This window comes from Gallus gallus, chromosome 18, assembly GCF_016699485.2.
Source record: "Gallus gallus isolate bGalGal1 chromosome 18, bGalGal1.mat.broiler.GRCg7b, whole genome shotgun sequence".
Lineage (NCBI taxonomy): Eukaryota > Metazoa > Chordata > Aves > Galliformes > Phasianidae > Gallus > Gallus gallus.
The window spans coordinates 2,318,384-2,344,922 of NC_052549.1; the positions used below are offsets into that span (position 1 = coordinate 2,318,384).

The 26,539-nt window shown below is 50.2% G+C and overlaps 1 protein-coding gene across 17 annotated transcripts; it reads left to right on the plus strand.

Annotated features, from left to right (window-relative positions):
• Positions 1-3,106: 3,106 nt before the first annotated feature.
• Positions 3,107-26,031, plus strand: NDEL1 (nudE neurodevelopment protein 1 like 1). 17 transcript variants are annotated; one of them, XR_006931709.1, is made up of 12 exons: positions 3,107-3,565; positions 4,220-4,564; positions 10,472-10,569; positions 11,974-12,127; positions 13,365-13,513; positions 14,561-14,697; positions 16,149-16,322; positions 17,095-17,186; positions 19,114-19,265; positions 21,061-21,192; positions 22,089-22,123; positions 24,458-24,590. XR_006931709.1 is itself a non-coding variant. In XM_040649474.2 (12 exons), exons 2-10 carry the CDS (start codon positions 4,562-4,564, stop codon positions 21,155-21,157), a joined length of 1,056 nt encoding a protein of 351 aa, XP_040505408.1. In that variant the 5' UTR covers positions 3,107-3,565; positions 4,220-4,561; the 3' UTR covers positions 21,158-21,192; positions 22,089-22,098; positions 24,458-26,031. The 17 variants fall into 17 exon arrangements, 11 of the variants coding, with proteins under 11 accessions (XP_040505408.1, XP_046757958.1, XP_024997347.1 ...); XR_006931710.1 differs by having other exon boundaries at positions 4,220-4,414; XM_040649474.2 differs by having other exon boundaries at positions 22,089-22,098; positions 24,458-26,031.
• The last annotated feature ends 508 nt before the right edge of the window (positions 26,032-26,539 follow it).

The following is a 26,539-nucleotide window of genomic DNA, read 5'->3' on the forward strand; positions in this document are numbered from 1 at the left end:
CCTCCCAGTCCATGCATCTCCACCAGTGCCACCCCCCAGCCCCAGCTCTGGTGCTCCACCCCATCCTCATGAGAGCCACCTCATGCCAGCCTGGTGCCCAAATCCATTTGGTGATGGCTTCAAACAACCACAGTTCACCCCACTGAGTTGCAAGAATGAAACACTGTTGCTGTTAGGGCAGCAATTGGATGGGGGGAAGCACAGTCTGGGTGCAATGAACTGATGGTTTTAAGGCCATGGGTAAATATTCTCAGCTCCACAGCCACAAGCAGGTCTCACTGGTGCCACCTAGCACAGAGAAGGGCAGGCACCGCATCCTGGCTTCCCCTTTTTCCAAAGCCTCCATTCCCTGAAGGACCTGCAGAACTCAGCCACCCCAAGGCTGCTTTGGCTGCTTAAGGAAAAGGAGAACAGGATCAATGTTGGTGGTACCAAGGAGACGCAGGGGGGATGCTGACATCCCCATATGTCCCACTGGGGATGCGTCTCTGTTATGGACAAGCTGCATTCAGATCTGCCCCCTCAGCTCCTCTGCCCCCTGCCTGGGTGCGGCTGTCTGAAAAAGGCAGGGAAGGGCAGAACTGCTTGGTCCCAGGCACCCCTCCAGGGTAAGGACAAAGGGGAGAATCCCTGCTCCTCCAGAAACCTGTCCCAGGGGCTACTTCTCCCCTCTCAGAGGGGATGCCCAGGAGGAACTGAGTGGCAGCTGCCAGAAGATGCGCTGTGCCCAGATAGCCCTGGAGAACAGGGGGCACCCAACCTACCCCACAGCACAGGGATGGGCACCCAGCCTGCATCAAACCCTTCCAGCCCACAGACAACTCCCAGGGGCCCTCTCCCCCCCCCCCCCCCCCCCCCCCCCGCACCCCACCACTGGGGGCTGCTCCCACCTATGGGTTCCCCCTGAGCCCCCGTGAGCACACCTCCCATCCCACCCCACGTCGCACCACTCATCCCATGCCACAATGACCTCCCCGCATGGCCACTCCCACGGGACATCCCCGGACCGTGGGACAGCCCCGGCTGCCTCCTCCCCCCCGTGAGAGCCCCCCTTTGCTGCAGCACATCACGTCTCTCTTTTCTCTCCGCAGCCTTTCAGCCGAGGGGCTTTTTGCTGGCGAAACACAAATCTGGCGGCGGCCACAGCCGCTTTGTGCGGCCGCTAATGCTAAATGACTGCTCCTTTGTGCGGCCGCAATGCCCGGCCCCTGGGCGAGCGCCTGGGAACGGCTCCAGCGTACAATGGGGTGCAGCCGGGAGCCACCTCAAAGCAAACATTGACTTAAAAATTGGTGTTAACCAGGCGGGCACGTCAGACGTCTTGGGAAACACAGCCCCGCCGCTGCTGCTTTGTTGGTGGAGGCACAGCCACAACGGGAGGAGTGTTGTGAAGGGGGTTTGATGCATCGGGAGGGCTGCACCAAGAGGGTGGGGGACCATGATCAGACAGTGTGGTATCACTACATGGATTTATCAGCACAGGGAGAAAAGATGGGCATTGGTTTGCTCCAGAGCACCATAATGGGCACCCAACCTCCTCCACAAGGAGCGCTCCTGACCTGCTCAGTGTGCTGGCAGACACCCAATCTTCTCCAGAGAGCAATGATGGGCACTCAACTCTGCTCCAGAGCAGAATGATGGGCAACCAACCTCCTCCAGATAATAAGGTTAGGTACCCAACCTGCTCCAAAGCTGAGGAGTAAGCACGCATTCTGCTCCAGAGCATCGCAGCCATGCAGCCTGTCTGAAAGAACAAGGATGGGCATGCAACCTGCACCAGAGCTCAATGGTGGGCACCCAACCTGCTCCACAGAACCACAATGGGCATGCAACCTGCTCCAGAGTGGTGAGCACCCAACCTGTGCAAAAGCACCATGGTGGACATCCAATCTGCTGCAGAGTGATAGGAAGCAGATCCAGACCTGAATGGTGGGCACCCAACTTGCCCCGGGACACGATGGTGGGCACACACATGGCTCAAGAGCTCCATGGTGGGCATTCAATCTTCCCAAAGCCACCTCTGGCTGCTCCCTGCTCATGGTAGAACAAGGCTGGGCACAAAGAGAGGGATCGTTCTCTGTGGCAGCCGTATGCTTCCATCTCCCTCTGCCTTCCAAGGGTGTTTCAAAGAGCCAACGGGGGTTCAGCATCCAAGCAAAGGTGAGACCCTGGCACTGCTGCCCAGAGCTGTGGGAGCCCCATCCCTGGATGTACCCGAGGCCATGGGTGGGCTCTGGGCAGTCTGAGCTGGGGGGCTGCGAGGACCCATACAGTGGGTCAATGATTCTCCGTTTGCCCACCACCCGATGGGACATGGCAGCAGAGGGACCATGGGGGCGGATGTGCCACACTGAGGTAGACTGGGTGACCCCATACCCACTCAGGACGTGTGCTGTCCCACCAAGGGACGCGTCTCCGGGTGCTGCCACACTGCCGGCAGCAATGGCCTCCAGCGAGGGAGGCATGAGGGCCTCCAACACCGCCTTTGCTAATGACAGCCCACCCGGCTAATTGCAGAGGGCAGAGAATTAAGCATGCAAATGGAGCTGAAGCACAGGGTCGGCGTGAGGAGCAGAGGTTGGCAGTCCGTCCGACCTTATGGAGCCCTGCGGGTAACCCGGTGCGGTCACAGCAGTGCCTGGGTGGCAGCCGAGAGCTGACAGAGCCCGGGGCTCTGGGACGGGAAGCGGGACAATGGCAGGAAGGGAGGCGTGGCGCTGGGACACGTGGGCCGCGCTCGGTGTCCGTGAAGGACGGGGACACCGCGACAGAACCCAGGGCCGAACCCCACGGGACCACGGGCACCCCACGGGCATTTCGGGACGTGCCGCTGCTCCAAGCCTGGCATAGGTGGGCGACCCCGGCTGGCCGGCCTCGGAGACTGGAAGAGGGCGGCACGTCCCTGCCCGGCCTGCAGCCATTTCTGAGCCTAGCAATAGGAAACCCAGGAGACGCAGCAGATCCGGGCCGGTGGGAACGCCGCACATCCCGGCCGCGCCGACACCGCCCGGCGCCATCGCCACGCGTGGAAGCGGCCTGGGGGCGTGGCCACGCTTCGCCCCGCCCCCCGACCGGCCCGGCGTGACGTCACGACCACACCCCGCCCATCGCGGTGCCCGGATGAGGCAGTTCCGCCGGCGGCGGGTGGTGCTGCGGCTGTGACAGGGGATGCGCTCCGGTGAGTAGCGGCGGGGACCGGGGATAAGAGGTGCCGCGGCGGTCAGCAGTCGGTCCGCTGGGAGACGGGCATTGAGCAATGGGCAATAAGCAATGGGTACTGAGCATTGAGGGGCTGCGGCCCCGCGTTCTTCCACCGATTGGCTGCGAAGTGACAACGGGGCAGGTCCCGCCCTGCGGCGCATTCTATTGGCCGGCTGCACAGCCCCTCCGCCTCCTATTGGCGGGCGCGTCTGCCTGTCTGTCGGCGGCCCGGCCTGGCCCTGCTCGCGCGGCCACCGCCCTGCGTGAGCCGCTGCCCCCCCCCCACCCCGAGCTCCTGAGGTAACGGCGCGCGGCCGGCGCCGGGTGTCCGCCGGCAGGAGGCCGTGGGGCGAGCACGAGGCGGGTTGGTGCGGGGAGGGTCGGGCTGCGGGGCCTGGGCGGGGGGAGCGGAGCTGGCGGCTAGCGGCTAGCGGCCGGCACGGGTCGCCCGACGGCTGCGTGCGGGGCTGGGGCGGACGCCGGGGGGAGGGCAGCGTTGGACGCGCCGGGCCCGGCCCGGGGCTCACAGCGGTGGACGCGCTCCATCCGTCCGCTGCCCGCGGTGTCTCAGGTGGCCTCGTCCCACCCGGTGCGGCTGTTTGTTTTCCCTGCCGGCCGCACACACAGCCCGTGTTCCTCCGTTCCCGTCTTCTCAGCCCAGGGGTTGCAGTGCTGAGAGCTGCCACGGCCTGCGGTGCTGTCACGTACGTGACCCGTGGATGGGGCTTCAGGCAGTGCCAATTAATGCCCGTCCTTACTGGTGCTGGTCGCAAGGAGCGTGCTGTCACCTTGCTTCCCTCTCACAGCCACGGCTTGATTTGCTGCTCTGGCAGAGATGGCATTAACTGCCTCCAGTGCCTCAGGTTCATCTGTGTCGGGTATTTCCCAGCAGCTCACTGAAGGCTCTGTCCCTCTCCCCCTGGGCCCAGCAGGGCCAGCCCGGCTCTGTGCCGACGTGACCCATCCCAGCAGGCCCTGCCTCGCTCTCCCAGTTTGATGAGTTTGACCCCAATTGCAGCAGACGTGCCGTGAAGGATGAGCACGCTGACACAAGGCAGAGCGCACTCCTGGAGCTGGACTTGCAGCCGAGTGACTTCCCATTAACGTCTCCTGGTGACGCGGATGGCTCTCCTCACCCACGCATCCCCATTGTTCTCCACCCGTGCTCAGTGACTCAGGGTTGCTCTGCTCCTTCCGAAACTCACTTGACTCGGTGAGGAGTGCAGAGAGGGTTTTTTTTTTGTTCTCCTGGTGTTTCATGCCCAAGGAAATGGTTAACTGAGTGAAACAGCAGTGGAAATGCTCCTTGGATATTTAAGCCAAGGAGCTCGTTTTGCATAAAAATTCCAGGACCTCGTGGATGGTAGGTGGCCTTGCCAAGGTCGATTTTTGCTTAGAAATATATTAGTACCTGTAAGAAAGACTAGGAAGCTTCTGTGTTTATCTGTTTATATTTAAACTTGATGCGTCAGCAAAGCGGCAGTACGCGGACATGCTGTCTGGTAGTGCCAGCCAACTGTGAGGGGTGCGGGTTAAGTGGTGTGGTTGTCTGTTTTGGTTTGTTCTTTAAATTATTAAACTTGGGTCTGCCTTGGAAGAGCTCCTCTGGCCTGTTCACAGACCTCAGCCTGGCTGGGCTGTGTTGTGCTGCAAGGCAGAGCCCAGGTGCTCACCTCTCTGTGCCAAGTTGTTCTGCACACTGTTGAGAGGTGAAGGTATGTATTGAGAGGCATATGCACTCCATATCCTCCTCCCCTTTTGGGGGTAAAACCCTGCTTCCTGTGAGCAGGTGGAGGCTGTGGGTGTGTGAGATAATCCTTCAATTGTGGGAAGGGAAAAAGGGGCAAAAGGGGGGAAAAAAAAGAGTGGAGAGAGAATCAAGGCTGCTGATGGCTGTGACCTTGGTGCCACAAGAAGCACTGTCACCAGAGGGGTGTCCCCCTGGGAGGGGACTGCCAAAAGCATGGGAACAGAGTACTTCTTACTCCTTTGGTCTATTACTGTTAACTTTCATCTTGTGACCTGTGTGCTGAAGGGACCTGAGGCCTTCTGCTAGGCTGGCCTGTGACTCATGGGTGTTTTTACAAAAGGTTTTCCCCTCCCTGGCACTACCCAATTTGAGGAAATTTAAAGGCAGTTCATGGATCTGAGGAGAAACCTGCATTAAGTGCTTTTCTCTCTAAGTCACTTGTCATTGTGCAGCATCCAGAAGCATCATAGCCCTCTGGCCACCACTTTCCCAAGGAATTTCTTCATCGGGATGGTATTAATTGCTGAGAAAATGTGAAGGCTCCAGGGACCTGTGTGCTGTCTATTGTCACAGGCTCTTTGCTATGCTTGTCATAAGCTCTCAGATGAAGTCATTGCTTCTGGGCAGGTCATGCTGCAGTGTTTCAGGGCTTTAAGAGAAAGGCAGCAAGGAGTTAAGGTGGATAGCCGGGGTGGGCACAGCACATGAGGCCTATGCAGGTGGCCCCAGATCCTGGCACGTGCCCATGGGCAGGGGCCTCCCCTCCATCTCTGCAGGTGCTGATCCTTGCGCCAGCCTCTTCAGGTCTTTGTTTTGAGGATGCTGTGGTGGCGTTGCCGAGGAACAAACAGAGGTCTGTTGTCTTAAAATCGTGTTGTTTGTGAAAGAAATAAATGATTTTAGTGCTGAATTCTGATGCCTTTGCTAGTTGGGGTGTGCGTGTGGTTGGTTGGTTTTTGCTCCCCATCAGAGACTGTATTTGTTATGTATGCAAGTCTAGGCCACGTGGTACGAAACATACCTGTTGTATGAGGTTAGTAAGGCAGATTCCACAGGAGACTGTTGAGATAAGGCTGAGCTGTTTGCTCCTGGGTTGTTTTAAAGGCTTTTAGCTTGAACCTGGCACAGAGTTCCTGCAGGTAGGGTTTGGTTACCTTCTGCCTGCTGCGCTATCTGCATGGGAAGAGCAGGATTTATTATTACAGCAGAAGGAGCACAGTGCTGACACTGTGCTCTGAGACTATTTTTTTTCCTGAAAGCTCATATGCTGCTGTTGTAAGAGGCAAAAGAGGCATTTGTTGTGGTTCACCAGAGAACATTCAGTTCAAAAATAGTATTGCAGGAAAAGACAGAGGTTCACTTTCCGAAGCAGTGATGGAAGCAGGCAGCCTTCCAAAACGCGCATGAAAATGCTTCTGGCTCCTATTTCAGGATGAGAAAAACAAGCACAAGTTGATTGGAGAAATCTAATCCATGGCTTCTGATTGTTTGTTTGCTTTTGATTGTTTGCTTTCCCTTTGCTAATAAGTGAAAGACAATGCAAATGTGCTCAGATTCACAGCCATGCTTCGAATCTTGGATTTAAGAAAAATAATAAAATCCAGAGTTTAACAGGCTTGGGGGTTATCCGTCAGGTCTTGTGGGCTGGAGAGGTGAGGAATAGTAGAAACAGGTTTTCTTCAGGCTTTTGTGTCTGTGAAAAGCTATAGAACGGGCAGCGGCAGATAGCGTGGGTTTGGACAGCCTTGTGCTGGCACTGCGTCCTGCTCTGCGTCACAGCTCTGGGTGATGGCAACATCTGGGTGATGTCCTGGGGCAACGTCATTCCCTGTGGCGCAGGGAGGACTGCAGCTATGACATGGCACTTCCCCATTTTGGGGACTCTGACAGCCAGCATGAGTCATTATGTTGAGAACTGAAGGCCAAATGTGACTTTGGCAGGGTCTTTTTTTATCAAGTCCTACTGCAGGTAGTTCTTTGGTTAATTCCAAAGGTCAGCTGACATTTGTATTACCTCCGGTGGTCAGCAAAAAACTGTGGCTGTGGGAGTGCCAGCACTGTGACTGGTCACATTTGAGTAGCAATGCTTTGCCTCTTTTCTTAGTTCTTCATCTTTGCTTCCTGAAAGCCTTGGGCAACCGCAGCTGCGTATGAGCAGCGCTCAGGGTCACTTTGCATGCAATCACTTTGGAGGTGCTCATGATGTGTCAGTCAATGGAGCAGGGTGGGTTCTGAGCTGTGGGAGGGCTGGCTGGGAGTCTGAGCTTCTAAGCATCGTGTTGTGTTTCAGGCTTAGTGTTCTGGTCAGACATTTGATTCAAGCCATCATCCAGCCTCCAGTCACATGTGGAGCCAGGAGAGCTTTTTTTTTTAAGGCTCTCTGTTACGCTTTCTGCTTGTGTTTTAATGGCTCAACTGAGAGGTGGCTCCATGAAAATAACAGTTTGGCCTTGGATGCAAGATTCATTGATGCACTTGAGGGGAGTGCTGCTTACCTGTTAGTTTAGTCGCTTCTGCTGTGTGTTGGAGTCAGACTTTAAGTCTTTTAAGATCCAAAAAATACTGAGTGACCCACTTGCAAGGATGCTTTTGGGAATGGGAAGCCAGAACAACCAGATAAGTAAGTAAATAAGAACAGCAAAACATGATTTAGTGAAGTTTGTAACCTACAAGTTCCAGTTTTTTAGAGCAGTCGGTGTGGAGAAGCTGTTCCATTTTAAGTGCAGAGTTGCTCTGTCCCACTGACTGTGTAATGGGGGCATGAAAGGAGCCATCGCATTCTGAACATAGCTCTTGTTGTAGAGCTGCTTGGATCTGGAGTTATGCCCGTGTAACTGAGTTTTCCCAGGGTGCTGCGTGAATGCTAAGCTGTGTTGTAATGAATTCCGGGTGGGCATCGACATGAGCCTGCTCTCATTTTCCCTGGAAGACGCTGCTGCATTGTCTTGTCTGTTCCTGAAAGCCCCAGTGTTGTCTGTCAAAGGCCTGATTCTGCAAGTGCCACGTATGCAGAGGAGCTCCTGAATGGGAAGGGCTTGTGCTGGGCTCAGCTCTCACACAATGCCCGCAGCCAATGCAGCCAACAACGCACTACAGCACAGTGCTTTGTATCCAACTCTTGGCATGCCGTGGGCATCCACTGTCCCACGCGTCAGATGTTCAGAGTTGTGCATTAGATTCTGATAGTGCTGTGGAGCTGCTTTTTGCCGAGCCTGTACCTACATTTGGATAGGTCTGGTTTTCTGCACCATAAATGGGGGGAATGGGTAAAGGCTGGCAGAAGGGAAAGGTGCAGGTTGGGAGCTGTCTGCATCTCCGAACTCTCAAAGCAGTATTATGGCTCTGAACCACTGTGTATAGCGTGGGTGTGCTCTCATCTTTCTCTTGTCCCACAGGGAGAGAAGACAAGATAAAAGTTCGTTTGCACAAATGCTTAGCTAGCATGTTGGCATGAGCATCTGATGGAGGAGTTTCTGTAGTGCAGTTGGCGGATCAAAAATCATTGCTGGCAGCATTAGGCGTGCTGGAAAACGTGGAGCGTGGGGAGCTGTTGCTGCATAATGAGATGGACAAGGCTGGGGGACTGCCTGTGGGAGGTCGGCTCCATCCCCTTGGGAGACCTGGAGGGGTGGTTTTGGAGGAAGAGTGGGGCTCTGATGAACTGGGGAGGACATGGGGGTCCCAGCACTGCCCGCTGCTGCTTGCAGGGCTCCTCGGGTGTTGGTTCCAAGGGTGTGCCTTGTGCAAGCAGACAGGAAGGAGTCTTGGACCCAGACACACGTTATCGTGGCTGCTTCTAGGAAATGATGTAAGGTACTTCCTCGTACTGACTTTTCTCTGAATTCAGCTGATGGGTGGTTCCCTGATTGTTTACCTTTAGACACAGCTGTGGGAGCTGACCCTGTTGAATTACATGCTTCATTTAGTGAGGGGAAAATATGCTTCTGGCTGACCTGAGAGGGCCAGCTGAGAGCCAAGAGCCTTATGACTTCTGCTGAAGTGGTTTCAGTGTGATTGGTGTGGGACGGATGTTACAGACAGCATGAAGCAGTAACCAACTGCTCACCTCTTCCTCAACCCGCAAATCTGCATAGCAGTTCAGGAGCTGCCTGACGTGTGCCTGAGCCACAGCAGATGTCTGCCTGCCTTAATGCATCAGGCTGAGAGACAGTGGCAGCTCTGGAGGTGATTCATGGGCTCTGCATCCACTGTAAACACAGGACTTGATTTGTTCCTGGTTGTCATTAAGCTGCCTTGGTAACAGGTGCAATAACTGAAGCGCATACACCCAAAGAAATCTTCATCTGAAGAGATACAGCAGAAGTGAAAATACATGTGCTGGGAGGAATGGTAGTGCCTCCTATGTTTTATTCTCTCAGTTCAGGCCTGTGTAGAAAAGGAGGCACGGTCAGTTGGCTCAGACAGCATGAAGACCTGCTTCATGACACACTGCTTCTGCAGCACAGCTGTAAGTTAAGCAAACACAGTGAGACAGCTGAGATTTTTTGGACATACTGAGCACTCTTTGGGTAAGGTTGGTTTCATGCCGTGGGTTGTGGCAGCTGCAGAACAGTGTGCCGTTTCAGCCTTGCCTTAGGGGTGAGCCAAGCACCAGTCTCTGGGATGGGCTGCTGTGCCCTCTGATGGGAGTGCTGCCATTGTATTGTCCCACTTCTGAGTGTCTCAAATGTGGGTCACTGAGATGCAGGACATGTCAGTGTGACACTTTCAGGCCTGGAGGGACAGCATCGGCTATTGATGACTGATAGTATGTGAAAGTCAGGACTTGTAGGTCAGCTGCAGTGATTAATCCGCTGTGATGAGCTTGGTACAAACGTTGTTTAAAGCCTCTGCAATGGAGGTTAGTTTCAGCTTATTCTTTTCTGGAGATTTATGATCTATTTTAAGTTCTGTTTTTTAGAGAGGAAAAAAAAATGGCTGCCTGTGAGTAAGAGGGTTCTGGGAGCTTGGAAACGGCGCAGTGCTGCCTGGGGCTGGGAGCTGGGCCTGGCTGAGCGCATCCCCGGGTACTGCAGCGTGTGCAGGTCTACCACCACTGCTTCGTTCTCATTGTCATCTTCAGTAACATCTGAGGTCTGGTGTGTGGGGAGCTCTCGTGTGCAGTCATAGCAAACAGTGTTGCAGTGTGGACTGTAGGAAAAACCTTTTACAAATCCCAGTGGAAACTGTGATAGCTGTAAAGCCTTACCAGTGGTGGTCCTAAATGAGCCACTGGCAGTAACTGCTGTTTTAGTGGTCTGTAAAGGATACAGCCCAAATTAGCAGCCTGAAACGAGACCACTGCATGAGCATTTCTAGAGGTTGGACAGCATGATGTTACTTGTTGCAGCTGGTCTTTGCTCAGTGGTGGCTGTTAGGGATCATTAATGTGGTGCAGGCCAGTCTCAAGTCTGGGTGCCCCTGACAGGCCACAGCATTGAAGTACAGCAGCAGTGGGGGAGGGGGGTTACTCTGCCTGCCTCATCATACTAAGCATTTTCTTATGTCTGCATCCTACAGGTCATATTGAACATGGACAGTGAGGAAATTCCGACCTTCTCAAGTCCAAAGGAGGAAACTGCTTATTGGAAAGAGCTTTCCTTGAAGTACAAACAAAGGTACTGTTGTATGTTTTCAGAGTGGATTTGATTCTTGGTGACTGAGAGTGTGGCTTAATCTATTTCTCTGCAAGACTTTACCAAAATGAGCATTAGATGTATTAAAATGACTCCTTGCATTTCCAGCTTTAGGTGCAGCTTTTAGATCCAGCCTTGTCGAGGCTGAGTATTTCGTTCCCAGTGTTACCATGCCATGAACTCAAGACTGAGCACGTTAGAGCAAGAGAAGAGCCTTTTATGATCATGTGCATCTTTGTATAATTAAAATGCTGTCTTAAGTACTAGCTTGATGTTTTGTAGTAAGAAGACTGCCTGTGGGCTTGCCTGGTATCATTACTGTTCCCTTGGGCTTCTTGCACTCGGTCTGAGAAGTTTCTGATTTGGTAGCTGGCTGCAATATATTGAAGTGTGTTCGTTATACCTCATGGTTTGCCAGTGCGTCTTTTAAGGGAGCAGAAGGCTTTTTGGTTACAAAAAGTGGCAAGAGAGCTTGTCTTGAGTGCTGCTTGTGGTTTGGGGTGGTTGTTTTTTTTGTTTGTTGTGGGAGAGGGGAGTCAACATTGGAGGTTTCCAGCTCATTCTCTGTGGAAAGCTTTTCTTGCACTCAGTGTTACTAGTGCGCAATAGAAGCAAAGCTAGTTAAGCCTCTCTCAAGCCCAAGGAGCCCAATGTGCAAGCTGTTTTTTTGTTTGGGTCTGTTTTCTGGGTGTAGGGGGCAGGGGGTGAGCATTTGAGATCCCTGAGCTGTATGAAAAAAAAATTGTGTCAGAAAGGTCTCTCTCTGATGCCAATGAATGTGTAGTTTCCTAAAGCCCAGTCAGTTTTCTCTGCTGGTTGCAAAGAGTTGAGCTATTGCGTATGGTACAGATGAAAATGTAATTAGTGAAATATGTGGAGTTGCTACTTCAAGTAATTTAATACCTTGCAGTGGTGTAAGGTGGGTAAATGCTGGCTTCCTACCAAAGCACTTAGTAACCACCAGATTCAAACCTTCCAGCATACTTATATTTCCACTTAGTGCTGAGATGCAGTGACTATTGTTCTGTGCTGGCTTTTGTCTAAAGCAGGTTAAAAGCTTTACTTAGTGATTCTCTCAAGTCTGCTAGAATGAAGGCTAGTGGGGTACCAAGTGTCAGACTCGCAGGAATCCTGGAAATAGCCTTGATATAGGTTGTATTTGCATGTGCATTTAATAGAGTTATTTGATATAAAAGGGTGAGTTTCCATCTGTAGGTGAACAATGCAATTTCTCTATTTCCCCCATTTTTTATTTTCCCTGTAGAGGTCTATGGTTAAGTGCTTTAAAACTCTTGTTGTCTTTTCATCTAGTTCTTTCTAAAGAGTGGTGAACTTTGTTTGTGCTTGAGAGATGCTGCATTTTGAACTGATGAAATCTCCTTACAGCTTCCAGGAAGCTCGTGAAGAGCTGGCTGAATTTCAGGAGGGAAGCAGAGAATTAGAAGCTGAGTTGGAAGCACAGCTGGTGCAGGCTGAGCAGAGGAATAGGGATTTACAAGCAGATAACCAAAGGCTGAAATATGAAGTGGAAACATTAAAGGTAGGTCTCATCTGTAATGATATTGCTTCTTCCTTCAAATATATCCTGGGTATCGTTTTAGGCTGTCTGTTCTGTTCTTGGTCATTGGGTATCTAAATGAAGTAAAGGAATCATCTGCTTAAGATCTGGTCTTGAGCATGGCATGTGCTCCAAATAAGGCCAGCAGCATACCGGAGAAATTTCTCAAGGACTTTTTCTTGTTCACATCATTAAACACTTGTCATTGAGTTTGTGCTCGTTTGTTTGAATTCTGTAGGCTTTGCCAAGTGGTGGCTTTGTTATGTACACAGGCAGCATCAGCATAGCAACAGGGAGGACAACACAAGTATGTTTTGTGAGACCACAATATTGTCATCTTTCTTTACAGGCTTTTTTTTTTTCTCAGAACTTCTCCTTGGTCTTTTGAGACCCTCCTGAAACGTGGAAATGGGTGATTTGTGCACATCTTTCAGGGATATTCTCCTAATTTTTTCTTAATAGCTGTATCTGTAGAGACAGGGATTGCATAAGGATGTGTGTGTGTACAGAAGATGAATTTTAGCTAATATATGTCCATTAAGAAGTTCTTGCCTCTTTGGGGATCCTGAAAAGTACCTGTTCTGGTGATCTTGGATTATTTTATGAAAGCAAGGGTTGGGATCTTACCCAATAGCAATGATGTTCTGAGGATTACTTGTTCACATACCAGTCCCAGTTATGTCTGTAAGGCTGATACCTGTTCTTTTAAGGTCAGTAGTTTTTCCATAAGCCCCTGTCTGTACCCTTAGAGCAGGTGAGAGCATGTTTTGGAATTAATCTTCCAGTCTTTCAAAGATAAGTTTGTGGACCTGGAGGCGTTCAGTAACAGATTTCAGTGGCTCTGATTTTCGGTAGTGGAGATGTCAGATGAGTTCTTCTGACAGTGTGGCTATTGTAAGGGGAGAGAGGCACTGAAGGGGAGGCTGCGCAGTTTGATTTCTCTCTGGTTTTCTAGATGTTCGAGGCTATAGAGTGGCTGTGAGTGCAGGGGTGCATCTCTGAACAGCCAGCTGTGTCATTATGATTAGTCAGTGCATAGGACAGTGTGTGTAATTGTATCCTTTCATCCCTTCTGATGTTCAGAGTACATTCCCTCTGCCTTTTCAGTTTCTGCCGTGCAATCCCAGATCTGCAGACTGCAGCTAGCATGTTGATTTGTCCCATTTGACCACTGAGTGGATGCTACTGATACTTATCTCTCTACATCTCTTTCTTTCAGGAGAAACTGGAGCACCAGTATGCACAAAGCTACAAGCAAGTGTCATTGTTAGAGGATGACCTGAGCCAGACACGGGCCATTAAAGACCAGCTTCATAAGTATGTCAGGGAGCTGGAGCAGGCCAATGATGACTTGGAACGTGCAAAGAGGTGAAGGCTGCAAAACTCATATTTCCTTAAATATTCACTAGAGCTTGTCTGTGTTATTCAGATTCATCATTTTATTACTCCTTTAATGGGGGGGACAAAAATGCATGTGTAAGAAATAATTTAAAATAATCATAAAAAAAAAACCCTAAGTCACTTGATTCTTTGTAAAGTCTGACTTACCCATGGAGTTCACCTTCATCAGCTGGTAGTGTTGCATTACAGAAGAAAAGCTTGTGGGGGGACCTGAAGTGCTTCTTGTTCTTGTGAGAAATGAGCTGTGCAAGCGAGGCCAGTGCTCTAGTTTTGATACTACCAGCCCAGTGACTCTTATATTTGTGATCCTTGTAGCTCAAAGCCCCTTTGAAGTAGGAAGCTAGTGCTTTACTTAGTCGCTTTTAAATTAAACACGCCAAAGGAGTCTCCTCTCTCCTTGCATAACAGCTTAATGACTGTGGGGAGCAAATGTGGTTTGTGTAAGTGCAGAAAATGAACAGGCTGCTGCAAGAAACGCCCATTTTTGGAGTAGATCATGCTTCCGTTCTGCTGAATGGGAACTTTGCCACTGATTCAGTGGGACCAGGAATGAGCCTTTGGCTATTTGGCAATAAGATCTAAGAGCTGAGGCCTTGTTTCCACAGCACTCTTAACCTCATGACTAACTTTTGACACACATAAGTTGTCTCACTGAAATCATGGAACAAATATCCCAGTGCCCTTCTTTCTGTGCTCTGTGGGCTGCTGCCTGTTTCTCCAGAGCTGATACACGAAATACATGACTTTGGAGAATGACTTGGGAAAAATGGAGCTAGGTGTGCCAGACTGGCTCTGTCTCAGCTCTTTGGTACGTCTTGGAGAGCTAGATGCTATCATGTTCTTTTCATCTCACTCCCTTCTTTGGACTTTAGTCCTTTCTAAGAAGCATTTCCATAGCTTTCAAGTAACTAACTTGAATGTAGATCCTGCTAACATTTTTACTCTATTATGTATTTGAATACACTTTTAAGTTAGCTGAGCTGAAGAACCTAATATTCTGGATTTTGTTTCTAGGGCAACAATAGTTTCATTGGAAGACTTTGAACAAAGACTGAACCAGGCTATTGAGAGAAATGCGTTTTTGGAAAGTGAACTGGATGACAAGGAGTCATTGCTAGTTTCTGTACAGAGATTAAAGGATGAAGCGAGAGGTATGGCTTGCTTGATTAGTTCCGTCTTTGTATGTTGTTGGCTTACTAACAGAGACATGAAGCAACCAAAGCTCATGTCTATAGAAAGCCTCACTTAATGAGATTGAAACTGGATGTGTAATGTAAGCGTTGGAATTTACCTGCTAATAAACAGCTTGTTCTCTGTTCTTTGTATGTCCACTGATTCTAAGAGGAAAAAATTTCTCACATTGTATAAAATCAGTGTCAGATTCTTTTTAACCAAGGTGAGTAGAAAAATACTGCTTTCCACGGATGTAGTTGAGCTGAAAACTGTGTTCTACAAGTTCCCTCTCCATGGCTTTGTGCCACAAGGCACAGGGAAAGTACAGGAAATAACAGGGAAATGCATGCTAAATGGTAAATAACTATCCTTAAAAATGCTGCCTGCTGTTACCTTCTAAACATGTTGGAAGTTGCCTGGCTTCTTTAAGATACACTCATAAAGGCTGTGGTTAGACCTGTGGCATCAGAGATGTTTCAGATAATCCTCAGTGCTATAGGAGTTGAGAATTCCCTGAGAGGTTTCATGTTGAGTACATGGGGGAAACTTTATTTTTACTTTAGTGGTTGGGGAACATGATTTCTCTGATGGGGCAGTGTGCTTGTTAGCGTGCTGTCACTGCACGTTAGAAATCAGTGTTTTTCAGCATTCTTTCCAAACTATTTCTTTGGAAACAGTTCCTCAGTGAAGGCAAGGACCTAAAAAGGACCTTTTTAGGCTGTGCCTGAAAAGGAAACAAAAGAAAACAAAAAAACCCAACCATGCAATGTATTATTACTTGCCTCTGGGCCCTTCTAGAGACTTTACTGAAGTGTTCTGGATGTTCTTTATAGCAAATCTGTGGGGAAATGGGAGGCAGCAAAGTAGTGATACAGAACAGTCCAGAGAAATGGTGAGAATAAAACACTGGTTTCCTAATTTCCCTTCTCTTTCCCTGTCATTTGGGCTGTGGACCTCTTTAGTCTGCTTGTTCTCATGTTGATGAATCAAGAAACAGCATCCCTTCAAAGTATCTGGCTAAAGTGCAGTCCTACAGATTATTAAACTGGACGAGCAGTGTTGGGAATTAGAAACACGAGGTCAGGCCATTAATCTGTTTCCCTAGCCTCCCAGCTGAATGCAGTCAGCAGTCATTTGTGACTGGCTGCAACACACTTTGCATGGAACTCAAACTACAACTGGGGAGGAATGCTGAGGCCACGTCACCTGCCTTGCTCTCTGGGTGCACGCAGCTCTCTGGACCAGCAGTCTGTGGCTGCCTTTCCATCCAGCAGTGAAGGCATTTGAGATAGAGGTCTTTGCTGCTGGAGAGAGCCAGCAACAGTGCATTACTGTTTGATTATTGCAAAGTGTTCTCTTCTATATAAATGAACAGAGTGCTGGAGAAATCTGTTGCTAATCCAGTGTGTGTTTTGTCTTGCACACTCAGACCTGCGGCAGGAGCTGGCAGTACGGGAAAGGCAGCAGGAAGTCACCCGCAAGTCTGCGCCGAGCTCTCCAACTCTAGACTGTGAAAAGATGGATTCAGCTGTCCAGGCGTCTCTCTCCTTGCCAGCTACGCCTGTTGGAAAAGGATCTGAAAATAGTTTTCCTTCCCCAAAAGGTATAATTCCTGGAAACTATGCCTGGTTGGTTGGGAGTACTTTTTGCTTGTCAAAAAATAACTTCAGACAAAGCCCTTTGTAGTAAACTTGAAGTAAATAGAGGTACATGTGGATCCCTGCATAACATGTGCTGGAATACCAGAGCCGTGTCAGACCTATTTAATGAGTATAATTAGTTAATACCATGGAAAAGAAAGAGTGAAGCTTAGCTACTGCTTGGTAGGGGTGAGGATTGCACTCTGCAGTAGATGACTCCAGTAGGATATGTTTGGGGTTGCAGAGAAGTGCAGTGACTAATATTTCAGCTGAAGTGCACTGGTGGGTAAATAGTGGGTAGCAGTGCTGACAGTCTGGGCTGTCTCTGTTACCATGTGCTTTCGGGGGTGCTGTTCTCTCAGGAAGCAGTGGGATATTAGCCTAGTCCTGTTGCCGTCTGGAAGGCTCAGGTCAATCACAAGGATTAAAACATTTATTTATTTATTTTAAATTAAAGTAGATTCCAGAGAAAGCTCTGGTTGGATTAGATAGATTGCAGGCAGTAGCTATGCAGATGGAGAGTGCATGAACTCTGCGTGTAAATCTAATGGAGAGGAGGGTAGTGGGCAGGAATTAAGCTCGCTCTTCTCTCTGTGGCTAGTGATTATGTAGCCTGTGTTACTGCTTGTACAAAGAGTCTGCAGTAAGATTTTTAGATTTACCTCCATATAGAAGTTATTAAAAAAAAAATTAAATAGTGGAGTGACACATATAATAAAGTGTGTTTGTTTGCAGCTATACCAAATGGATTTGGTACAAGCCCTCTTACTCCTTCAGCTAGAATATCTGCACTCAACATCGTGGGAGATCTCTTACGGAAAGTGGGGGTGAGTGCTCTGTACTGAACTATCCCCAGTTCTGTGCCTTCACTGGCCGTTCATCCGTGTATGGGATGAAAAGGCCTTGGCTTGTGCTGAATTAGTACTGGAGTTCCTAAGGTGTCTCTCTTAAATTGTCCACATGTAGTGTTTGGGATGTGATAACACTTGTTTTTTAATTACCTTTATTTGTGGAGCAGGTTGCTACGGTTCTGATGGCAACTTTTAGAGATAAAATCCATATTTGGAGTAAAGACTTTTTTGGTGCATGGAGGCTGGACATTAGTAGACACTTGTTCATATTTCACATGAAAGGAGGACTCAGAGCTGAACCTCAGCCTTAGTACCCACTGCACAATTGTGTTATGTCATGGAAGGTGAGCTGATATCAGACCATTGGAGTCTCTGAGATCTGCAGAAGTTACTGAGAACTTAAATGAATAGTTTATAAAAAAGAAAATAGCCCTTTGGTAAGAAAGTGGAAAAAATAAATCAGGAGAAAGCCAAGTGTTCCCATCTGTAGTTGATTGGGAAGTGAAATGTGTGAGCCTCTAAAGGGATTACAACTGTGAGCAGGGAAGAAGTGGTTTCGACATCTGTTGCAGTGTTGCTTAGAATGCCAGGCTTTCCAGCTGAATGAAGACATGACTTCTGAGTTATGAGAAGCTTGTTTACTTGCCTCCTTGGGTAGTGTTTCGAGTGGAAGCATAGGCAGCCTTGGTGTCTAGCCTCCAGAGCTGGCTTTCCTCTATCCCATGTGGTTGGCACTAAGAACAGAAATAGCTGACGTGAATATGGTTGTTTTAGCCAAATTTGACATTAAAAATCGGATCATTGCTTGTATTTGGAGCTGGTGAGCTCATCAAGGCTGGGTTGAAAGGGCAGTAGGATGGCTCAGGGTTACAGAGTGGCATGTTTAAAATGGGATCATTGTGAGTAAGAGTCTGTAGGGGATTTAGGGAGCTTAATGACATCCCATGTGATTACTCTGCGAGGACAGGAAATGCCAAATAAGCATGCTTCTTTCCCAGCCTATTCTTAAACACACGCAGCCAGCAATGCAAAATTCCAGCTCATGCATTTAGTAATAATTATAGGACGTTCAGGATTTCTCTGGGATGGCTTACCCGTAGGATGCCTCATCCTGTGCCTTGGGCTCCCTTTCTCTCCAAGATGTTCCCCTCAGCTTTCTTGCTGGTGTGTGGGACAGTGAGCTACATGGCACAGCTCACTGCTGGAGAGAATCAGGGTTTTGGTGTTCTCCCTGCTAGGAGTCAGTGGATGAGGCAAGTCTGCTACCTTGTATAGGAGAAAAAGAACTTGTCAGGCTTGCTTGGAATGTAGTAGAGATGAGATAGAAACCCTGGAGAGAGGCTTAGCTGCCTTTTTTTCCCTTCTTACACTGTGTCTGTAGCACCTCTTCTGAAGCTTAGCAGGGAGGATTAAGAAACTGGCTAAGTTTTGCAGGCAGTGATTAAGAAAGAAATATGAGAAAGACACTTTCCTGGGGAAAAATGCAACTTTACAAATATGCCGTGCCTCCTGAAATTGGAGGATTCTGCTTTTGGTTCTCCTTGAGTTTTTTGGTCAGCTTACACCAGCATCACTCTAATTCTGGAACAGAAGGCTTCAATTACTACTTCTAGGATCTGACTTTCCTGCTTTAGGTACCTAAATGAGAGTTGATTTCTTCTAAAGTCCTTACCCTAATGGAAGAGGATTGCACCTGGTAGTCTGCATCAGTATCTCATTACATAGTTCTCATTTGAGAAAACAACAGCTTTGTTCCCATTTAGCTCAGTTTTTGCCAAGGGTGATCACACTGGGGTTCTGATCATAGTGATCTCTGGTCATGCTAGAGCCTGAACTTGAGCAGCAAAATAGTATCTCTTAAAAAAATCTTCTCCCTCCCCCCACCTCTCTTTTCCTTTCACAGGCCTTAGAATCCAAATTAGCTGCTTGCAGAAATTTTGCAAAGGACCAGGCATCACGGAAATCCTACATTTCAGGGAATGCTAACAGCAGCATGATGAGCAGCAACGGCACGAAGTACCCTCATCCAGGGCATACTTCTTTCTTTGACAAAGGGTAAGTCAGTATGTATTTGTACACTGAGAAGGGTGGGGGGGTGTTTCAGGATGCTGTGTGAAGTTTTCCTTGGCTTGTTTTTAGCCCACCACAGCTCTTGTCCAGTAAGACAAATAATTTGTGGAGCTGTGTTCTCAAGGGGACAGAGAAGCAGCGTTCCACTGCAGGCTTCTGTGAAGCAAAGAGAAAAGCAAGTGTTTGACCTCTCAGCTGGTGGGATGTCATTGCCTGTGCTGCCCCTCTGCTGCCTCAGCTCTTGGTGGCTGCATAAACCTTCTGGTGCAGTGATTGTGCCCTTCAGAAGGATCTCAAGCAGACAGTGGTGGGGTTGCCATAGCTGTTGGTGTGCCTGTGTGTGGCGAGTGCCTGAACTGAAGAGCTGGAGGTTCCCTTAGTAAGAGCAGTAAGTGTGGGCAGCATGTGCTCCCTTGGAGAGCAGTGCCCTCTTTGGTCTGCTCCTCCCTGCAATCAGTGAAAAATAAAATGTTATTAACTGTGTAATCCTTGCTGATAGAAGGGGCAGCTGTCCTATACTGTCCTGTTGTGTGTCAGCCGTAATGTTCAAAGCAGCTTTTGCAGAAAAAAAAACCACTCTGTGACTTGCTTGTAGTTGGAGCTTCCTCTCTGACATGGGGATGTGGTTCAGCAGGAGGATTTTCCCACAGTCCATTGTAGCTCAGGGCTCTGAGGTTGTATGACAGCCCTGAGGAGCAGGGTGCACAGCCAAGCTCTCCTCCAGTGTTACCCTGCAATAGCGAAACCTGTGCTCAAGTGTCACTGCGCAAAACACCTTCCATGCTCTCTGCTGGTGATAGTCTTCCCTATCAGACTTCAAGCCGGTGCAGCTTTAATGCTGATATTCAGTACATCCTCAAAACAGAATTTATTTAGAGCTTTAAACAACTTAAAGAGTGCCACATGGGGAGCAGACAGGCTGGGTTTCTGGAATCCTCCTTGTGTGAGCTGAATCATGTTGCTATGTGGGTAGCAGGGCATGTTGCATCTTAGAAACTGGCAAGAAGAAATTTCAGAGCTACTATTGTTTCTTGCTTTTGGAAAGGGAGCAGTCACATACTCAGCAAGGTCAGCATCATGTGCAAATGGGACAGACTTTGAGATTGGCTGCATACAGGGAGGCTGACCAGGGTCTGTGCATCACCACAGCAGTGGTGGTGGCAACGTGAGCTCCATTTCATGTGCAGGCTGTCAGAGCAGTGCTGGGGAGAGATTGGAACTGTTCTTAGGAGGCAGCATGGCTAAAGTGAAGTGTGGTATGGTAATAAGCTGATTGCTGTGTGGGATGGGAGTCACTTCTAATTACCTAGATTGTCATCACTCTTGTTATCTGGGCTGGCTGCCTGCACTTCAGGGCAGGCTGTAGCTGAAAAAGGCTTAGGAATGTGTCCCCTTGATAGTGAACTTCCTCAGCAGACTTGAAGGGTTTTAACAGACTGGGAAAGTGATGGAAGTGACCAATTTACCTGCATGTTGTTAGAGATCTTTGCCAGAGCCCCGCTGTCGCATCCTTCCCCTCTACACACAGGTGTGCTGGAGGCAATGGGATCAGCAGCTCACGCCTCACAGCTGCCCTGCTCTGCCTTCCCCATGGCCCAGGGCCGAGTGCAGTGTTGTGCTACACACACACCTCCACAGCTGCCATGTAAACCTGCCTCGTTGTGTGTGTGTGAGAGCAGAGCAGAGCCCTCCCATCAGCAAGCTGTGTGCATCGCAGCAGTTGGGCATGGGCTGAGCCGAGCTGTGCCCTTTCTTCTCCCCTCTTCTCCTTTCTCTCCAGCCCCTGTACTCTCTTCCCTGCCCCAAACTGTCGCTGGAGCCTGAAACAGCCACGCGTGCTCGTAGACCCGGTCCAATCTGCAGCCGCTGCCTTATGAACAGCCAGTTGTTGGGTGGTGGGATTGTGCCAGAGGTAATCCAGCCATGTCATTACGGTTCCATTTGCTTTCCTTTTTCTGCCTTTTTGTTGCTAAAAGCGTTTGAGCCTCTGTCTCTCATTGAACACCTGCTCTGTGCTTGCTGAGCAGAGCTAGGCGGGCAGCTGAAGAAGATGCAGGAGTCAGGATAGGGGCAGTTACCTCAGTCATTTGAGGGGAGGTTTGGAGAACAGCTGGGCTTGCACATAAACTTTGCAGAAGAATTGGAAGAGTCAGGAATTAACTACTGTATTGGGTTTTGTTTTTATTTGATGTTCTGCCCAGTGTGGTATAAGATCATTTTCCTACAGACTGGTTCCTTTAGGAACGTGGTGGCTCTGTGTACACACCAAGGCCTAGCAGAACAGCACCTGAGGAATGTTCTCTGATGGAAGTTTCTTTGCAGTTAATTGTTATTAGCTGTTAGGGACTCGATCTACTTGGGGAATAAAATGGCTCTGACCTTGATGGGTGCCACAGAGGCACTATGACAGCTGAGCTGGGACCACATCGAGCTAAGATGAGGTGTTTGTTCCTTGGGGCACGACCTCCTTGCTCACGTCTCCCTGCTCCTCTTCCTGCTTTCTTGAACGTCAGAGTCATTGCAGTTGGTGTTTATTCTGAGACGATTTCTGTGGATCTGCTGGGCTGTGTTTAAATGTGAGAAATGCCTCCGCTTGCACACTGCTGGTAGTCCCACCATGCGTGTAGGTATAGTGGCAGTCACTGCACCTAGGATCTCTATCTGCCCTGCAGAGCATCCTTGTGCAGAGCTCAGGGAGCAGCAGCCAGGTGAGGTTCAGTCAAACACTTTTCCCTGTGTCCTAACTCAGGGTTATGCCCAAGAATGTCTTTATTGTGTGCATAAACTGTTTCACTTTTTCTCCACTAGGCGTGAAAAGGTGATATTCCCCACCTTGGTCATGGGTAAATGAATTCATTTGCAATGATAAGCTGCATGCATTTTAACTGCGGTGCTTGGAGGTGCAGAGTTGGTGGATATGCTAACTGCATGAGGTAGTTCTCATAGCATTACAAACTAATAGGCAATGATTGAAGCCTGAGGCTATAATCTCTCTCCTTCTCTTTGCTTTAGATAAGTTTCTCTGGTGCTGTGACCAGTTGCAGCTGTAAGATTGAGTGCTGCTTGCTTTCTTGGTTTAATAACTCTTCAAATATATGCATGTTTCTGATAGAATCGGATGTATCAGAGGTATGGGGTGAAGCATTGCTGCTGTTACCCCAGCTAATCCTAAAGTGAGTTTGCCCTTTGGCCATGTTTCTCCTTCAGCACTGTGCTGGGTGTTGGCCTGTCTTCGGAGGGAGCAGGGATGGCTGTTCCCTGCTGTGTGCAGTGGGTGTCAGGCTGGGTTATTCAGCTCCAGGACAAACTTCTGTTGAGGTTCTGTTGGATGCTTAGAGTTGAGGGAGCCTCAGAGAGGGAGCCGCTTCGTGCTAAGGACAAAATACAGCTTGAAATACAAATTAATGAGTAAAGATCCATCTGGAACAATCAGGGCAGAGGGCAGCTGGAAATGGGCACAAAGTGTTCAGGACAGCAGTCAGAAACGCCCAGCAGGAGCCGCTGCAGGGGATGTTTCCAGCAGGGACTGTTGGCTTGGGATCAATCTGAGGCGCCTGCCCTGATGGACCCATCAAATCAGGGCTGCTGCTTGATCTTCATTTCTGCACCGAGGGTGAATCCAGGCGAGCATTGTGCAGTGTGAGCGTTCCTCGTCCTGCTGTGCCCAGCTCAGCCATGGCTCCTTCTCCCTTTTGTCTCGGGCTTCATGAAATTGTTTGTGACGCCGGTGGCTTAGTCTGGGCCCTGCCACATCTGGGTGGCATCTGTGCGGAGAGCCTGACTGCTTCATGGCCTCTGGGATGCAGAAAAGGGCACCCATGCTGCTAAGTGGGCCTCAGAGCAGGAGCTGAAAAGAGTTACATCCCTTAAAAGTAAAACTCTGCCATTCCTGCCTTGAACGTCTCTTTTCTCTTCCAAAGGAAGCAAACCACTGCATTTTAATCCCATTTATTTTTTCTTTCTCCCCTGTGCTACTTGGCAGAGCTGCTTTCTACCTGATAACTCATTTGCAGAGTCATGCTGGGACCAGGTTGGCTTCCTCCCCCTTCATTCACATGAAAATAGCAGAGTACATCTGCTCTAAGACTCTTCCAGCAGCTTTTTGCTGCATGCAGTCGTGGAGGCTCCTGCCTCTGCAACGCATTGGAGATCATATCTCAGTCAGTTGAAATTTCAGCCTTAACAGGCAAGGGGATGGCAAAGGTTTCATCCACACAGTCCCATGTGGGATGTGACAGGCTCTGCTGGCGGATGGGGAGGGCTCTGCAGCAGCGAGCCCTGCGTTACCATGGGAAGCCAACCTTGCAAGCGAGCATTCAGGTTCTTCACCTGCTCCTCTGGAACAGTGCTGTAATTGCCAAGCACAGGGAGCACTGGGGCAGCAGTTGGGTGGTGTGCTGTCCTGCTGAGGGGTAACTGCATCTCCTTATCAAGGCTGGGCTGATGGCAAGCAGCAGATGGTGAGCTTAGGTGCAGTGTACTGAGCCTAATTGCAGGAGATCTGTCAAAGCCCAAACAGGGTAGGCTGTGGAAAGCTGTCACACACAGGTGCTGCGCCCCGGGCTGTGTGCCCTCACAACTGAGAGCAGCTTTGGGAAGGGGCAGGCTTGTGGTTTACAGCTAGGTGGAGGCTGTGGGCTCAGGGGCTCAGTAGGGAGGGGTGGGGCAGGCCTGGAGGGCCCCTGAGCCCCTCTGCACCCCCAGCTCTGCTGTGCTTTAACATGTGCTGCCTGTTCTCACTGAGCCCATTCTCCATTACGTGGTTGCACTGCAGCTGTGTGTGTGTGCAGGTGGACAGACATGCCTCCCATCCACTATGTTGGGATCAGCCTGTGTCAAGCCACCTGGGATGAGCAATTGGGCTTGAGAGGAGCCAGCCCTGCTTGGCTTTGCCGAGGGCTGCCTGGGGCCCATAGGCTGGGAGCAGCTGCTGCTGGGCAGAGGGGAAAGACATGGGGAGCAGGCCTGGGGGGCAGCTGTGCTGCCTTTGGCTGTGCCACTCCCGAGGCCCTAGCCCCTTGTACTCTGTGCAGCCACTGTGCAGTCAGCACAGCACTGTCCCTATCACTGGGTGCTGTGGGGGTGTATGTGCAGCAAGGAGGTCCTGGGGTGGAGGGGTTGGGCTCAGCCCCCAGGGTGGACTGGCACTGACCTACCTGTCTCTTATTGCTTCTCAGGGCAGTAAACGGCTTTGATCAAGGGACCCCAGGACTGGGAGCCTCCAGACCATCATCAGCACCTGGCATGCTACCCCTGAGTGTATGAGTCGGCGCCAGGTTGTGCTTGGACTTGCGGACGCTTTTCTCGGCCCAGCAAGAGAAGTGCTTTGGTTTCCTCCCCCTCCCTGCCCCGTGGGAACAGGACCTGCACCATGGCATGCAGCAGTGCCCGTGCTGCTAGAGGAGAGCCCGTGCTTGCAGCCTTTCATGTCCTGTTAATAGAGTTAACTGTAGTGGGTGTGCTCTGTGGCCCCATACCGTGTGTTGCACAAGCTGACACATAGTGCTCTGTTCCAGGGGATGCAGAACCACAGCCAGGTGCTGCTCAACCTGTTACTGCATCTCTTCTCTTAGTTAGGTTTGGCGTGATAAAAACACTTGTGGCTTTTCTTGAAGGCTACACCTCTCCCTGCCTGATCTCACATCCTGCTGTTTAGGCCAACCAGCTGCTGTCTTCCCCATGAGGCTCAAACCTCTCAAGACACACGGGGGGAGGTTGGAGTAGGAGAGGAGGCCTGAAATTTGCTCTGGGGGTGTGAGTTAATGCAGCGTAGAAATCACTGCTGGACAGGTGAGCAGCTGACTGTCCATAAGGCCCTTCTCCAGCCCAGCAGATGGGTGTAGAGCTGTTGCTCAGGTGGGGACAGGGGCAGCCAGGGCCAGGATGGCATCAAGCTGGGGAAGGTTCTTGTAGGCCCAGCACACATCATTGAGCACCAGTATCCTCAGCAGCCCTGGGCTGAGCTTGGCTGGCGCCTCCTCCCTTGGCCCGGGGCCTGCAGCAAGCATCTGTTTCCCATGTGCCTGAACCATCCCCCCCAGTCCTCCTAAGTGACACTTCTGCCCCCCCCCCCAAACCAGACATCGGCTCTTTAGGAAGCCGCTCAGCCCAGGGGCTGCAGTGCCCATCAGCTGCCCCCTCCCAGCACCCTGTATCCATCGACCCCATGTTCAGCTCTGTAATATAGGACTGGATTTCAGTGTCACCTGCAGGCTTCTGTGACAGTTTTGGGTGACTGTGTACCTTGTGGGTCTTTCAAGCGATGCATTTGTGCAAGTTCTCTGTCGCTGTGCCGCGGAGTTGGTGGATTTTGATGTGAACCAATGCACCCCATGGGGGTCTGAGAAAAAAAAACCTTCCTTCCCAGTTTGGTCCATCGCGTTCCATTGGTTCTGCAGCTGTGCATTTATTTACAAGCGTTGAGAGAAACCACTGGCCCCAGCAGAAGAGGTGGGAGCGTTCCCCCTTTGCCGTTAGGGCCCTTATGGTCCTCCTTTCCTGTGCATCCTCTGCTGCATTTGACTGTTTACATTTGTTTTACTGTACATAGGTTTGTAAACATATTATCTTTGCCTAAGATCTTTGTACATAACTTGGGCTTTGTAGCTTTATTTATTCAAAGTCTATATGGCATGTTTCAATAGGACAGTGTACCATACCACCGTGGTCACACAGCGTAATGTGGCTTAAAGACAAAAAACCAACAAAACCTGGGAGTAATATTCCAAAAATAAAGTTCTTTTAACGTGGATTGATGGATTTTGCAGAAGAGGCAGCAGTGGCTGTGTTTGTCCTGCACTGTGTTTGGCTGAGCCGTAGGGCTGGGTGGGATGCACTGCTCTGTTGTGCAGCTCCTGCCCCTTATCTTGACACTGCACACAGCGCTGATGCACGGAGCCAGCAGGGCTGAGCACACGTCTGCTCTGGTGCTTTGGGAAGGGAATCTGCTTGGGGTCCTGGTAGAGGTCTCCAGCCACAGGCAATGCTGTCCGGGCAGTCAGGACCCCATGCATCCCTCCAGAGCTGTGCCTGCTCCAGCACAGAGCCGTGTGCTGCTGCTCAGCCCTCCCCAGGTGCTCATGGCACCCACCAAACCCCATCCCCTGCACCAGCAGCTGTTCCCAGGCCACTCATGACCCCGGATCCCAGCACAGCCTTCCTGCTGCTGCCCTGCAGCAAAGCACTCCATGGAAATGCCTCCCTGCCAGCTGGTGCCGGAGCAGAGGCACACATGCACTGATGGCAGCTCCTCCCTGGGG